The following is a 16,220-nucleotide window of genomic DNA, read 5'->3' on the forward strand; positions in this document are numbered from 1 at the left end:
TTTTAATGCATAGATGATCAGATAAAATAATTTTTTCATTCAATGCATTTATTAAATACTTTAGACATTTTGACAAAGTTGGCTTGAGAATAATGGCGAATGCTATTATTATTGCCTGAAGTGAACTTGATCTTCAATATAGAAGTGTTTCAAATTGCAACTTGAGAAAGATGACAAGAAACATAAAGGTAAAGCGTGTGCACCTAAACAAGATTAAGCTGATAAAAATAATTTCTAAACAAGGAAACAACTCAAACAAAGGTGAGTAAATGTGCACCAAAAGAAACGAGTGAGTAAATGTGATGTTGAACAAAGCATGTGAGTGGAACTGTTGTGATTAATTTTTCAATTCATTTTTTTATGCATGGTGGAGAAAGCATCTCCCTCTTCTCTAATGGAACAGATGTCAACGGAACAGAAAAACCAACAGCAGTGATTAAAAAGAATAAAGAGTAATCAAATGAAGAACAAAAGGAGGTGGTTGTGGTAGGTCAAAGGTTGGTCACAAGTGGGGATCCATGTCAGGATTTGCTTTATAACTATGGTTTAGTTGGTGCAAATATTGACTAGAGAACCTACATATGCTTAATGAAACCACAAACAATGAACGACAAGGGAACCATAACACACCAACATTTCCCTTGTTAGTTTGTTTCATTTCTTTTGCAGCTCACATCCTAGCCGTGCAACATGTTTATGTTTCCCCCTTAATTATTACCCAAATTAATCATACCACTATGTATTGATATAATATGATATAATTGACCAATAATCTTATTTTTAAACATATGCTTAGAGATTTTGATCTTTAAGTTCGTGCATATGAAAAAATATCATAAATAAAATATCAATATCCTAAAAGAATTAGTCCCGACTAAAGGATACCAAGTTCATTCAAGCCGCATCACTCCATGAGATGCTAATTCTTCCGTCCCCTGGTCATAAACTGAGGTAATTTGGGTATAAAGTGAACTCATTGAAGCTAGTAGGGTATTAGATATAATTTTTTTGCATTGTCTACTTTTTATTAAAGTTGTATGATCTGGAAATTAAAAAAAATTGTCTCAGTCATCATCATTAATATTTAGCATTTACTTAATCATTATTAGATTCTCTAGTACAACGAAATTGCTAAAAAAAAATAATGTATTTAATGGTGATTTATTTTGAAGTATTTCATAGTTTTAACCCACTAAAATTTAACATTAGATACACCTTTTTTTTATTCAAAGATCAATTCACTTTAGAAAAGTTTTTTCCCAATAGATTTACTGCAATTTAAGTGTATGATTCTTACTTAAATGTACTTTTAACAATATTTGGTATGCTTGGCCCAAAGAGAGTTTAAAAGTTAAATGTTATGGGGTCAAGTGGTCTACTTCTGGCTGTGTCTTTCCATTTCGAATTGTTTGTCGAAAGAGTCAAAAGCAGGCATGAAAGACCGAGTATGAGAACTGAGAAGACCAACTTAACTAGGTTGTAATATTAATTCCATTTTGTTAAGTACTACCTGCTTAGATATATAAACCTCACGGAAGCATTTATTTCTAGGGCATTCCTTTGTGCATCCAATAATTGTGTTGGTACATCAGTAAATTTTTATTTTTGCTTTTTTATAAGCTGATACATTGACAAATTCGTAAGTTTTTAATATATATTTAATGCATATGTAAATTTAGATAATAAATTTTATGATAATTAATTTTGATCTAATAATTAATTTATTTACATATATAAATTTTTATGAAACCTTTGATTTTTATTTACAATTTATATATATAAACAAATTAATTATTAGATCAAAATTAATTATCACAAAATTTATTATTTAAATTTACATGTGCATTAAATATACATTAGAAATTTTATTGTTATATATAATAACATTAATTATTTTATAACGTACTTGACCTATTAACTCAGTTAGTTAGAGCATTATACTAATAATATAAAAGCCATAGTATATGAATCTTAAGATTATTATTATTATTAGGGTTTAGTAAAAAAAATTAAATTATAAATTGTCATCTATGATAAAAAAAAATTTATAGTAAGTAATTGGTTGGTAATGTTTTGTCAAAAAAAGGTTGATAATGTATTTTTTTACATTAATAATAGGAAAAAAAACTACAAGTTTTACAAAATTAAAAAATAATAAGTATTTTCATTTTTTTATAAATTAAAATGTTTAATTTGTTTAACTTTGAAGAATAATTTAAATATTTCCTCATAAAAAGAAAGAGAGAGATACACAATGCTGGCACACTCGTAACATGCACGAGTGCGAACATTATACAACAGTTCTTGATTTGAAAATTAATAGTTATATTTTCTGAGTGGAGTTCTATGAGATGATTTATAGGGTGGCTTAGTGTCAACTGTCAAGCTATTAATAAGTGGCTAACTTTTTACCTTGTAAAAATTGAAAATCAATAAATTAACTTATGGATTGAACATCGGGTCCTAGCCCACATGACCTTGCGGACATTTGGGACATGCTAGGTGCACCCAGCAATTAGGTGAATGGGCAAAATTGTCCTTGTATTAAAAAAATAATTCCTTCTTTCGAAAGAAGGTTCTTCCGGTAGAACAATTTATTCTATCAGAAGAACCTTTTTCTGGAGAAGTTACCGGAAGAAAAGAAGTTCTTCCGGTAACTTCTCCGGAAGAAGGTTCTTCCGGATGAACAATTTGTTCTACCGGAAGAAACTTCTTCTGGAAACTTTCCGGAAGAACCTTCTTCTGGAAAACTTCCGGAAGAAGGTTCTTCCGGAAAGCTTCCGGAAAAAGGTTCTTCCGGTAGAACACAAATTGTTCTTCCGGAAGAAGGTTCTTCCGGAAAGTTTCCGGAAGAAGAAATTATTTTTTTTAACGCAAGGGCAATTTTGCCCATTCACCTAATTGCTGGGTGCACCAGCAATGTTGCTGGGTGTACCTAGCATGTCCCCGGACATTTTAATCAAATGATTTTTTTTATTCATTTGTGTTATTTGGTTATAGCTAACGAGGGTTGAGGCTGAATGTGATGGCCTACCCACTATAATAATGGTCTAGAGAAGACTCCCTACTTGTAACTTGTAAGAATAGAAGAAAATGCATGAATATATGAAACCTTTTTTTTTAAACACATATCCTCCATTGAAGACAATCTTATTCGAGGCAAATAAAATTATTATGAGTGTAGTTGCGTACTCAAAACTTGAATTCGAGACTCTAGTTAAACTCAAACAATTTTATGTTAATTGATTCATATGCTTGGTGATAAATATATGAAACCTTATAAATTATGCTTTATCATTAATACAATAAAAAATCATATCAACAAAGGCTAATTTAGTTGGTAAAAACCAGATTCATGTTCCACAGTCATGTGAATTTAAATTTCACTTTCAATATAAGAACTTCGGTGAGAGATATATAATTACATTTGTATGCATTTTTAAACCTTGATACACACCTTAATCCTAATAAGTCATCACCTAAGCCAGAAATTACAAATCATCCTTAGACATATATATTCACATATAGTATACTAAATTAACGTCATTGAATTTATTTACACATGTAAGTATCTTCAGCACGCACTTTTTAAATTAAGTACAATTTTAAAATATAAAACAAAAGAAAAAAATTTAAGAGAAAAGTACTAAAAAAATTATAGGAGATATGTGCATAATTAAAATAAGAGGAGGCCTCTTAATAACCTTTTTAATAGTTTAATGGAAGTATTTATAACCACTCCTTAACTTTTTCTCATCTTAAAATGTTTTTAAGTAGATGAACTAAATTAAAGGCCTATTGGCTCTTTTATATTTATCTAAGCTCTTAATTAATAATATAAGAATTAATTTAACATATCAAAATATTCTTATTAATTTTAATTTTATAAAAATATGCAACATAAGCCCACTCAAACCCAAAAACTAATGTTGAAATTACAATTGCAATTAGCAAGTAAAATAGTGCTTAAAGAATTGTTGTTTGTGTTTGACAAATGTCATATTACTTAAGCAAACGATCTCAATAGTTTATTAAAAAAAAATTAAAAATCTAACAAATCTATAGTTATATCTGTATGCAACTAATGCAAGTGTCGTATTTTATTTTTTGATTTAAATATATTTTTAGATCTTATAATTTAATGTTTTTTTTTATTTTTTGTCCTTGTAAAATTATTATTTTTTAGTTCTTCCAAATTATATTTGTTTTGTTTTTAGTCCTTAGGACACTTTAGGTAACACTTTGAATAATAAAAAAAATATTATCTAAAGTGTCTTAAGAAATAAAAACAAAACAAACATAATTTACAAAAACTAAAAAAAAAATTATAGATAAAAAATAAAAAAAAATACTAAATTATAAACACTAAAAATATATTTAAGTCTTATTTTTCTACATGTAAGAAATAAAGACAAATACCCGTGGTTTACAACAGGTCATCCACCCACCTAAGGACTAAGGTTATAAGGATGACTTAGTGATAAAGGGAGGAGAGGAGGGGAGTTGCAAGTTCAAATTCATCCACTAACAAAAAAAAAAATAACAATTAACATTTGCTGATAAAAAAAATAAAAATAACACACATTCTACTCAACCAACTTAGCTAGTGAGTCTTAATATATGCAATTGTCTTATTGAAATATAAGTTGTTGATTTAGTCCTGACAAATAGACATTTTTCCTTTTTCCTCTTAATTCACTTTAAAGAAATCAGAAACCTCGAATTGTGTTTAGAATTGAGTGGACATGAGCTTCTTTTTCAATACATGTATGTTGCAGAGTTGCTTGCTACACAGCTAAGATCCACCCTTTTATGGCAACTTACATGCATCTGTGTCATCCTTTGGTTTGAATTTGCCAAGCTTTTCAGCAATAGTTCTGCAACGACACTGGTTTCCTGGCCGCTTCACATCGCCATAAACAGCCATCTCAATTATATCAAGCTCCTTATCTGATAATTGATCAAAAAAACATTATGCTACTAGAAACATGATGATTACTCAGAAATTTGAGCACTATACTATTTGCTTGTAAACCCTTTACCCATAAGTATTTGTGTGGAAATTGTGATTTAAACAAACAAGTCATTAATGGATCACCTCTCAGCATCAGCTAGAACAAGATCCTAAGTTAACAACAATTCTTCTAACTTGACATAGTGGACAAACTAGCCATCCTAATAAAAGTCAGGAAGAGTGTCTGACAATCAATACCCTAAAGATATATCTTAAAAAATATTGCCAGCTAATTTTGGAGATCTTCATAATCAAGGTTGGCAATTTACAGTTACTAGCAATGGATTGAAATAGAATGAAGAGTTGGCTTCAAAATAGCATTCTTGGAAGAAAAAAAAGTATCATCCATCCATGACCAAATTCACATGTAGAACATAAAAGGAAACTAAGAAAAGCATGAATAGAGAATTTCAGCCAAAAAAAAAAATCATTATTTATTACAAAGGTGGAGCAGTCTATAATTCGTAATCCTTGTAAATCAAATGAGATGCAAGCGAAAGCACCTAAAGGTGCAATTGAAGCACATGAATTTTTAAAGCATTTAGTAAATGTAAATCCATCCAATCTGAGCAAGGAAGATGTATGTTAAATTTTTTTATTTTTTAGCAGAAACTCTTCAATGTGTAATCTATAAATTGCAAAAGCCAGCAATTGAAATAAATTATGATTACGATCATAAACTATAACATTTTGATTAATAACAGAAGAGGATTGTGATTTTCAGTTACTAAATAAGACTAGCATTTCGTTTCTCTATTTTGAACAGTGTCGAGTAAAGGAATCCCTAAAGCCAAGGATGGGTAAAATGCATGTCAGGTGAAAGAATAAGAAAGTTGAATGCAAAGAAAGACAAACAAAGAAGCAAACATACCAGTAAAATTAACCTCACAAGAGTAGTCTTTCAATTGCTCCGAATCAATGTTATATTTGTCCGATTTGAATCTGTTAACTCTTGATTGAAGTATTTGACAATTATCTGCAGTGGACTCACCACCTACAATGTACCAAATAAGATTAATTATCAAATTACCAAATATCAATTCAAAAGCACAAGTTTTTATCCCCATCCAGTATCTTCTTTTTTATCTACAATTTTCTACCAGTTTCCATTTAATCAAAACAATTGAAAAGGCTGATACCACATTTTATCATTACAATTAAGCTCTATTATATTCAGTCATTGTTCTCTTAACTCAAAATACGATAGAAGAGCAATAGAGTAAGCAAATGAATGGGGGATAAAAATGGAACCTTTGGAAAAGGGAATAATGTGATCGTACTCGTAGCAGAGGCAGCCGATGCAGTTGAAGAAACGCTTGCAGACAACGTTACCGGCGGCGTCTTTGCGCCACCTCTCAGGGTGACGGCCGGGGACGGTATCAGCCTTGCCCCAACAGATGGCCTTCGCGTTTGAGTCGAAAAATCTGGGCCTTTTCTCGCCGTCGCCACGAGAACGTTGTGGAGAAGAGGAACTCATCCCTTCCCACTTTACACTTTACAGGGAGAAGAAAAAAGATCCAGTAACATTAAGGATGCACTATGCACCAAGAGAATTTGCTATAGTAATTTCTAGTATGAGTTCAATCAAACAAAGGTTGATACAGAAGATAAAAATAAATTCATAAGAATGTGTGGGTTTGAGAATCTTCAAACATGTCTTCATGTTCATGAACTCTCAAAATTTAATTTATTAAAACTTTTCATTAAAAAAACTAAAAAATTCTAGTGTGTTGCTAGATTTCGACACCAATGGTTAAATATACTAGTATTTTGTAAAATTTGATAATGAAATGCAATAAAAAATTTAAAATAGAATTTGGGTCAATTTTTCGAGAACTAAAATGTTATTCAATTCTTAAAAATTTCTAATTAAAAGAAGTTTCATATGCTCTAACGAGAGAGTTCTAGAAAATATTCACTTTCAATCATAAATTTTGACATGTATTGAATTTAATAAGGATAAAAGAAGTAAAGGATGAAATGAAAAATAAGGAATAGTAATTTCTTATTTGTATATTATTATCTCTCAGGTCATTATAATATAATATTGACTTTATTAATAAAATCCTCAAATGATTTGAAATGCATAAAAGACCTACTAAATAAGTTTATTCTCTAATCCCATATTTAGTTATCTATAAATAAAATTTACTCAATAAAATCATAACTAACATTTCAAGAAAATCTTTGATATTAATATACGTGATGTAATGTTTCACTTGCAATGATTTATTAATAATTAGTATTAGTATGTTGATTTGCACTCACACAACAGTAATTGTTGTGCATGTATATGGAGTGATGACTTAATTTTTACATCTCTATTAGACGAAAATATATGTACTAGAGAGCTGAAATTATATCATCAATTTATTCAAGAAAGAAATAAAACGGAGAGCCAAAAAAAAGTAAATAAATGATTTTTTTTTTTAAAAAAAACGGCCAAAAGAAAATGAATGTGTTGGATCAATGTGGCACAAAACTAAGACGTGATCTCCCCAAAAAAAAATTAGGGGCTTTCTCGTTTGTAAAGGTGAAAATGCACCACCTAAAATATCCAAGCATGTGTAAAATTCTGACCTTATAGCTTGGCAACATGTGACTATAATACCTCTGAAGTGCCTCCCTAAACCTGCGATAAACCTTTTTTTTTCTCTCTTCTTGGCAACCAACCTTGTTCACATCACATATTCAACTTAGTCTCTACCTCACTCCACCAAACCTGCCTCCATTGCCACGAACACAAGACACATAACACCACCAATAAATGTGAACGTCACATGCGTAACACTAAACTTGTAAACAGTCCTTTGCACAAACACCTCTACAGGTTTATATCATTTTTTACTTTTAGTGTCAACTCATTCATCCTTTTCTCTTTTCTTTTTTCATTTTCCCTGAATAGAATATTCCAATAGAGTAAGCATGCTGGAATTTGAACTACTAAGCAAAGAGGGCAGAATACAAGAATAACTGCTAAGAAGGTTGATAGAATCTTTGAGATAAATAACTGTTTTTGATCTTTTTGATTTTCTGCGTATGAGTTGGAGGAATTGGTTGTAGAGAAAATATGACAGAGGGAGAGAGAATAAAGTGAATTGAAATAGATAGATGTGGAATGTGGAGATTAAATATGTATGCGATGCGATATGTCTGCTTCAAAGTTCACACTTTCTGCAAGCAATGCGGAGATTAAGTGTGAACTCATGCAGGATCCTTTATTTTCTAATTTCTCATAGGAACAGTTTATTACTATATGCAATATCTTAAAGTGAAACAGTAAGCTCTTTTGTTCTGTAAAAAAAAGGCTCCTTTGTTCTGTAAAAAAAAAGGCCCTTTTGTTCTGTAAAATAAAAAAGCTCTTTTGTTAAATTTAAGCCGGATTTTCAAATAAACGGCCACGACTTTTAAGCCTTTTTTTAATAAATAAAACTAACTAAAGTGGGTTTGCATTATAAAGAGAACAAATTTTCCGTTTAAAAAGTGCATGGAGGAATAGTTTTACAAACCTGATATTGGTTCAAAATAATAAAACGATTTATGGTTAATATTTAGGTATAGAAATTTGTTTGAATACCAATAAAACAGTTAAAATACTCACTTTTTTTCAAACCAAGGTATAGAAATAAAATCCTATTAACCAAATGTGATATCACCAAAAACGATTATGGGTAAAGGTAACTCAGTTTGCACACTTTGATTTGGATGGCTACAAATTGCACACTATAATGAACTAAAAGTACAAATTGATGAACAAATCACAGGTTATATCAGATTTAGATTTGTCAAAAAATTGTTGACTTTTTCAACCAAAACCAAAGTTACTCTGCGATCATCAACGAGTAACTTTGGATGCCTACAATTATAACTTTGATGGATTAAAATTTTCATAAACATACTTTTCCTATGAAGGTTACCAAATAAAAAAACTCAACTTTTACCAAAATTCATTTTGCAAAAAAATCATTCAAAATCAATTTCATAATTGCTCACCCAAAAGTACAACAGTACGAATTGTGTCTGAATCTCAGTCTTACACAACTGGTTTATTTGCATCAGGTCTGGTAAATGCGGTATCATGTGCTATTAGCATGTAAGTTTTCATCAATGCAGGCAATGAAAATCTCATAATATCATACCAAAAAAAAGCTTCCCACAATAGACTCCTCCTTTATAATAAAATCACAGGACAACAAAGAAAACCAGAAAAATGTGATAATAGTTTCTGTCACCACATCCATAAAAACCATTGTTAAGACTAGTCTGACTAGAATCTATACGCCAGGTCTTGAACAAACCAATATAAAAGGCTTACAAAAATATCTTTGCTTAAATAGAAAATAGAAATAACAAGCAACAAGCACCAAAAGCTAGTTCTTTGGCCCAATATCCTTGAGGGCACAAATCTGTTCCTCACCCATAGCAGACATGACAGACACAACAAGATCCTTGCCCTCAGCAAATCCATCCTTTATCTGTGCAAATAGAAAGCATTGATTCACAACCAATCAGAGAAAATATACACAAACAACAACTTCATTGTCAATCCAAAAAGAGGGGGGAAATCATTAGAACTGTGCCAACCTGAGTGAGCAGACTCTCATCAGTGGGAAGCTTGAGGTCATCCTTAGTGTTACCATTTTCAGTAAGCAGACTCAACTACAATAGTAGCAAACCCATGTTCAGATTTCAGAACATAAAAAAGCAAGGGCTAATTACTAATCCACTATAATAATAATAATAATAAAAGAAACATCAACTCACAAATCCATCCTCAGCAATATCAATGAGCTGGTAATCAGTACGATTCACATGAGGAACCTGAAAAGAAAAACAGCAACATAGGAAAAAACATGGGGCAGGTTAAGCTACTATTAAGAAAGCAATAAGACAGAAAAATTATATAAAAAATAATAATAATTAAGAGGCATGCATACATCACAGTTGTGAGAAGAGGGCACAATATCCTCAAGTTTCTTGGCAGTGAAAATATCAATTCCAACAAAGTGACACTTAGCGTGACCGTGCTTTCCAGTTTTGGAAGTCGAAACTTCCACAACCTGTAAACAAAAAATATATAAATAAAAAGAACAACAAATCAACATCCACAGATAAATCAAACAGAAGATTCCAACGAATAACCAAAAAGATTAGGGGAAGAGAGTGTGGATCTAAGAAGCGGAATGAAATCAATTAGGGTTTGAAGGAGGGATTTTTGACCTTGCAGGGGCGGCCTTTGATGACGATGTAGCCGTTCTTGCGGATGGTACCGGCTTGCTGAGGGTAGGTTTTGGAGGCTCCGGCGTCGGCCTTGGACTCGAAATGGTGCTCTTCGTCCGACATGATTGTTGATTCAATAGATTCAGAAGTGGCGGAGAAGAGCGAGTGAGCAGACACAAATTACAGATATCTGCGTCTCTATAATATATTCCTTCGCCACCTCACTAAACCTATCCAGCTAGGGTTTCGGGTTTCTTTTTTCACCGTTCGATCTTGCCCATCTGCGTTAGATGGACGCTAATATTATTGGGCTTCGGCCCAATAAAATACAAATTTTACCTATGATGTATTTTTTTTAATCTAGATTAGGGATATTTTAAACATATTTGTCTTAACTATTTTATTTTCCATCTATTTGTAAAATTAAATTAATACTAAGACATTTAATAGATATCACATTTTCAGTGCACATTTTATAAAATATTTTATTTTTCATGATTAAGCATTGGTGAAAAGAAAATAAATTTTAATTATTTATAAAGTATTTCAATTTTTACATTTGTTTCTTGATTATGATACATTAATTTACTATATTTAAAAACTTTATTTTTGAAAATAAACATCAAATTCAAAAAATAAAATGAAAAATATATTTTTACTATTTTTTTTTTTGAAATTAATTAAATTCAAAATTAAATAACATTTGTATTTTTTTAAGGAAATAATATTTTTATAGTTAAAACTGCTTGAATTTTTGCATTCACTCTCTTTATATAAAAATTAGAATAAGTATACAAAGTTTCAAAATTAGAATAATACATCTATAAGGAAATAAGACATCTAATCTAAATCATTTCTATCTTTAACGAAAGCTTTTTGTTTTAACAAGAGTATATTCAGGAGTTTTTCATCAATGGAATATCTTTTTAAGTTTTTTCTTAACCTTTTATTTCTCTCATTCTATATTTTTTTAATTTTTATTTCTAAAATAAATTTTAATATTTTTTTTAAACTATAGTAGTCAAAAACAACTTTATCTCATAATATAAATTATTTACCATAAATTTAAATATAATTTATATATTCAAAAGTATTTATTATAAATTTTAACCGTATAAAATAAATATTTATCACATGCATTGAAATGGCTAAAACACTAATTTATTATATATAAGAATTTTAATTTTTAAATAAAAATATTAGATGAAAAAAGTATTTTGTTTGTCTTTTTTATTTTAAAATTTGTAAATAATTAGAGCCTAAATAAATTAATATTTTCTAAATGAGTTTAATGTCTATATAATGACGTGTAAAATTATTTTATACCGTTATCCAATCACAAGTCACTATTTAGACTACTTGAGGATAATTATTTTAAAATTGAATCAATTTATCATATATGATGAATTGTAAAATTGCTTAAATTAATTGGAGAGGATAAGTCATAACCTTTTTTTTCAATGTAAGTTAGCGTGACATCATTGTTTGTTTGTCATGTTTAAAGGCGCAGCAAACTTCATATCTCGCATTATGGAGCGATTGAATGTGAAACATCACCGACCTATACAACAATTGTAACCATAAATTCACATAAATTACTGTTAATTTTGATTACAAAGCAAGCTAGGCTCCTAACTAACATCTCATTGAAGCAGTAGCCAAAACTAATAATACAATTTTTTTTAATAAGAATCTTTGTTTGCCAGTGTTTTGGTAATTGGTTGAAGGTTTTAAATATAGGTTGTGTCGTGGTTTTGTCGCGTTTATTAATATTACAGTAAATCGCAGATAAATACGATCGATGTTTAGGAGTATATTCTTATTCAGTGATATGTTTTCACTTTCAGTAATTTTCTTGTAGTTTTTGCTTGAAAGCTCTTGAGCATTTACTGAGTTGTCTGGCTTACCATCCAAGATAGAGACACTCTCTATAGTGTTTAAAAATTAAACATGATTTTCCTTCCTTTCATTAAGAGAAATTTAGAACTGGTAAGGTAGAAGGAAAATGGATAAAGCTCTCACTAAACTGGGTAGCACTTGGATCTCCAAGAAAGCCAAGGCAGAGATTTCCCACATAACCGACGACCTATCAGTATGTCTCTCCGTTTCTCACTCAGCCTTTTTCTCTATGTCTGAAGTTTTTCTTTTGTTTAGGACCACATTCAAATCTTAAATTTCTTATTGCTTTTGAGTTATCTCTATTTTGGGTTAATGACTTACTTTATACAGAAATGCTATAACTACAAGATTTGGTGCAATATATTTGAACCTCTTTCTAGTACTCTCATACTCATATAATCATATTACTTGCCTCTGTGTTCAATCTGTACATCCCCATTTGAAATTAGTATATTCCTTGTTGGTAGATATTCCTTGCTCTTTGTATAACTAGTCACACAGGCAAGATCTGAGAATCATCAATGAAAAGGGTATAAAAACCTAGAAAATGATGCTTGAGAGTGTGGAATTAAACTAGGATATTATCATCATATTTAAAAATAAATTCACATGAATTTAATTGGTAATTAACTCGGAAACTTTGAGGAAATCAAAGAGTGCATTTGTTCTGAAAAGAAATGAGTGAATCTATTTCACCTACATTTATTGTTGATATCATCCCACTGGTCATGAGTTTAATCATGCTATCAGATAAATTTTTTGAACGGTCCTGATAACGACTAATGATATGAGAACCAGAGAGAGGTGATTGCTCTTTTATTATTATTTCAAAATTTTGCTCCAGCCACAAACATCTGAAAACTTGCTTCTACAACTTGAAGAATAAAAAATTATTATCACTATGAAGAGTGAATCAAATTAAAGAGTTTGCTGATCTTGGTAAAATAGAAAAAAGATGTAACTCAGAAGAGTCTTAGCCTTTTGTTCTTCCTGTTTATGTAAATTGATTTGTGTACAAAAATGCTTATACCGTGCTTGCAATTTCAGTCTCTCTCAAATACTGTCGAAGAGAAGGCAAAGCTTTTCATCAACAAGCTCAAAGGTACCTAGTATTTTCACAACATTTTAATTTGGACATGTGTTTCGAGGGTGAACAAGTTATGATTTGCAAAATCTTTACCTAGGCTGCTTTCTTCTCTTGCTAAGAGCTAATAGCACAATTTCTAAAATAATCTCTGTCTAAAACCTTTTTATTAATTAAAATTTGCGTGAATTCTACTGGTTTTAGAATGAGATCGACAAATGAAAAATAGAACCCACATATTATGTGATATTCACATAATTTTACCACAATAAAAAGTGTATGTCAAATAAATGTTAGAAAATGTTTCAGTAATGTTTCTCATTAGTTTATCTTTCTTTTATAGCCTTGCACTCGGTATTTGCCTGATTGCTTCATATGAAAGTTAACCTTCTAATTTCAAAATCGCCTAGCACTACCCTATAATATTTTGCATTTTATAATAGTCTGTCCAATTTCATTTACCCCTTTCTTCTCATGCAAATTTGGTACTCCTGAAAGAATTAGCCTACCTAATCTTTCTGTATCATCTCAAACTATAAAACTATGCGACTGGTGACCCGTTGTTATCCCCCCAAATTACTCATTGTTTGGTTCCTTTCATTTGGTGGCATCATGATTCTCAGATTGAAAACTTGAGATAACTGTCTCTTTTTGTTTTTTCGAACTCAACTCTTCCAAAGGCTTGCTTAATCTTAAATTAGCAATAATTTAGTGACATAATTTCTAACGTCACTGAACACTGAGGACAGAAAATTTCTAAAAAGGTTACATTTACAGAAGTTATATAAGTAAAGAACTACACTTTTTCTTTACATTTGATTCATATTAATATTTTTTTTACATAAATGTACATTGGTTCGAATGAGGACTCAAAAATACTAATATGTGAAATTTTATCTTTTTTCACTTGTAAAACTCTTTTTCTATATAATAATTATAAATTTTCTTTAAAAGAAAATCTATAAAGTTAACCATTTCAAATCAAAGTTGGGAGAAAGGATGACAAAAGTAATGAATAATGAAATTAATAGGTATAGATTAGTTGCTAGAAGAGACCTGAGTTCAGTGTAAAATACATACATGGAGAGAGACGATAAACTTTAAATGTGACTAAATCTCAAACCAAATAGTTAATTAGGTGGTTAAAAAAAAGTAATGAATAATGATAAATGGCAAGAACAAACAGAATAACAATTGATACTCTTTTGTTCTGTTTTTTGAATGAATAGGTAAAACCCAGAAAGCCTTGCCAGATCTCCTTCGAGAGTACAACATTCCTCCGGGTCTGTTCCCCCGCAACATAACATGCTACGAATTTGATGCATCAAAGGGAAAGTTGATCGTGTACTTATCCTCACCCTGTGAGGTGTGCTTCAAGGACTCATCCATTGTGAGGTATGCAAATCGTGTCAAAGGAACATTATCAAAGGGGAAGCTCAGTGTTACAGATGGAATGAAGACCAAGGTTCTTGTGTGGGTCAAGGTGACTAGTGTTGCTGTTGAGAGTTACAAGTCTGACAAAGTATGGTTCACTACCACCGGAGTTAAGAAATCAAGGCCCAAAGATGCATATGAAATGCCTCGTGATGCTATTAAGGTAGAAGAATTTTGAGGCACTTTATAATATATGGTATTCCAGTTCAATTCGCTCATGATATGCAATACATGGTTACACTATTAGACAATTGTTTTTTTGTTTTTTTTTTTCTGGGTAAGTTTAGAGGAGTTATGGTGTTACAGTTGACAAACACATTTGACTTTGTGACCTGTGATGTTAAGAAAATTGTATCCAGTGAGTTTGCAATTTCAATCAAGTTACGATGGTCATAAGTATATAAGACTAATTGCACTTTCTATGTTTGATAAAAACTAATTTATAAATTAGCTGAAAACTTATAAGACTATAAGGTAGAAGTTGAAAAGTTAAAAATTTATAAGCTAGTTAACCTAAGGATGATTTGTTTTAAAAATTTACAAAGATGCGACCTTATTTTCCTTATATTCCATGAAATTAATAACTTGTGTCAAACGGATTCATATTTTGATTAGCTAATTTTTATAACAGAGTTTCTTTTTTTTATTAAAAAAATCAGTTTATCACCATTAGTAGTTTTTCATACGGGAGCGAATAAAAAATCTATTAAAGGGGCCAAAATTTGTTTCTTCTTTCTTTGTAATTGATTAAATATTTAACTTTTAATAAATAATATTTTTCAAAAAATTAATGAAGAAAATATAATAAAATTAACATTATATCTTCATTTAGTAGACAAAATTAAGGATTATTTTAAGTTCATATGTAAATATAAAGAATTAAAATGAAAATTTTTAAAATGTGAAATACAAAACAAAAAAATACAAAAACATAATGGATCAAAATAATATTTTGGTCTAACGATTTGATCAACTTATTATGAATGGTTATGATGTATGTACTTTATCCTCTCAAATGCAAGTTGAACTTTAGAGGACGTTTAAAAAATGAATGAGGACATTTTAAAGAATTCAAAGATTTTTATTTATAAAATAATTTGTATATTTAAAAAAATTGTTATAAATTTAATATACTCCTATAATAGAAATATGAATCCTAACCTTGAGTAAGGGCATTTTAAGGGTTTTTTTTTTTATTTTAACAATAGCAGTTTTAAGAATTATACTAACCTCATTAAGTCATATATCTTATACAAATCTCATATGTTGATTGTATATATCTTTAAATGTAACTTTTTTTTTCTTTATTTTGAACTTTTTAAATATTTTTTAAAACAAAGTATCAATAATTTAAAATAATTTTGTATTATGATATAAATTATTTATTATAAATCTAAAATATAATTTATATTTTTTGGATTACAATGTTATAGATATAAAATATTCATTAATTTTACCGATAATGAATTTTCTTCAGAAACTTAGTTGGCTATCCTTGTAAGATTTTTTCTTTCAATGACATTTTTTTTTTCATTTACAACACTCAAACTTAAAATATTATTTTGAAGA

General features: G+C 29.8%; 3 protein-coding genes across 3 annotated transcripts; 1 reads left to right on the plus strand and 2 right to left on the minus strand.

Moving 5' to 3' along the window:
• Window positions 1–4,503: 4,503 nt before the first annotated feature.
• Window positions 4,504–6,682, minus strand: LOC114392984. The gene is made up of 3 exons (XM_028354244.1): window positions 6,266–6,682; window positions 5,886–6,008; window positions 4,504–4,950 (listed from the first exon to the last, which is right to left on the minus strand). Exons 1-3 carry the CDS (start codon window positions 6,489–6,491, stop codon window positions 4,811–4,813), a joined length of 489 nt encoding a protein of 162 aa, XP_028210045.1. The 5' UTR covers window positions 6,492–6,682; the 3' UTR covers window positions 4,504–4,810.
• A 2,465-nt stretch (window positions 6,683–9,147) lies between these two features.
• LOC114394106 (eukaryotic translation initiation factor 5A-2) lies at window positions 9,148–10,431 on the minus strand. Its single transcript, XM_028355680.1, has 5 exons — window positions 10,235–10,431; window positions 9,952–10,074; window positions 9,779–9,835; window positions 9,599–9,673; window positions 9,148–9,489 (listed from the first exon to the last, which is right to left on the minus strand). Exons 1-5 carry the CDS (start codon window positions 10,355–10,357, stop codon window positions 9,385–9,387), a joined length of 483 nt encoding a protein of 160 aa, XP_028211481.1. The 5' UTR covers window positions 10,358–10,431; the 3' UTR covers window positions 9,148–9,384.
• A 1,653-nt stretch (window positions 10,432–12,084) lies between these two features.
• Window positions 12,085–15,050, plus strand: LOC114392696 (uncharacterized protein At5g01610-like). The gene is made up of 3 exons (XM_028353910.1): window positions 12,085–12,326; window positions 13,181–13,235; window positions 14,447–15,050. Exons 1-3 carry the CDS (start codon window positions 12,240–12,242, stop codon window positions 14,827–14,829), a joined length of 525 nt encoding a protein of 174 aa, XP_028209711.1. The 5' UTR covers window positions 12,085–12,239; the 3' UTR covers window positions 14,830–15,050.
• Window positions 15,051–16,220: the final 1,170 nt, after the last annotated feature.

Source organism: Glycine soja, chromosome 17, assembly GCF_004193775.1.
Source record: "Glycine soja cultivar W05 chromosome 17, ASM419377v2, whole genome shotgun sequence".
NCBI lineage: Eukaryota > Viridiplantae > Streptophyta > Magnoliopsida > Fabales > Fabaceae > Glycine > Glycine soja.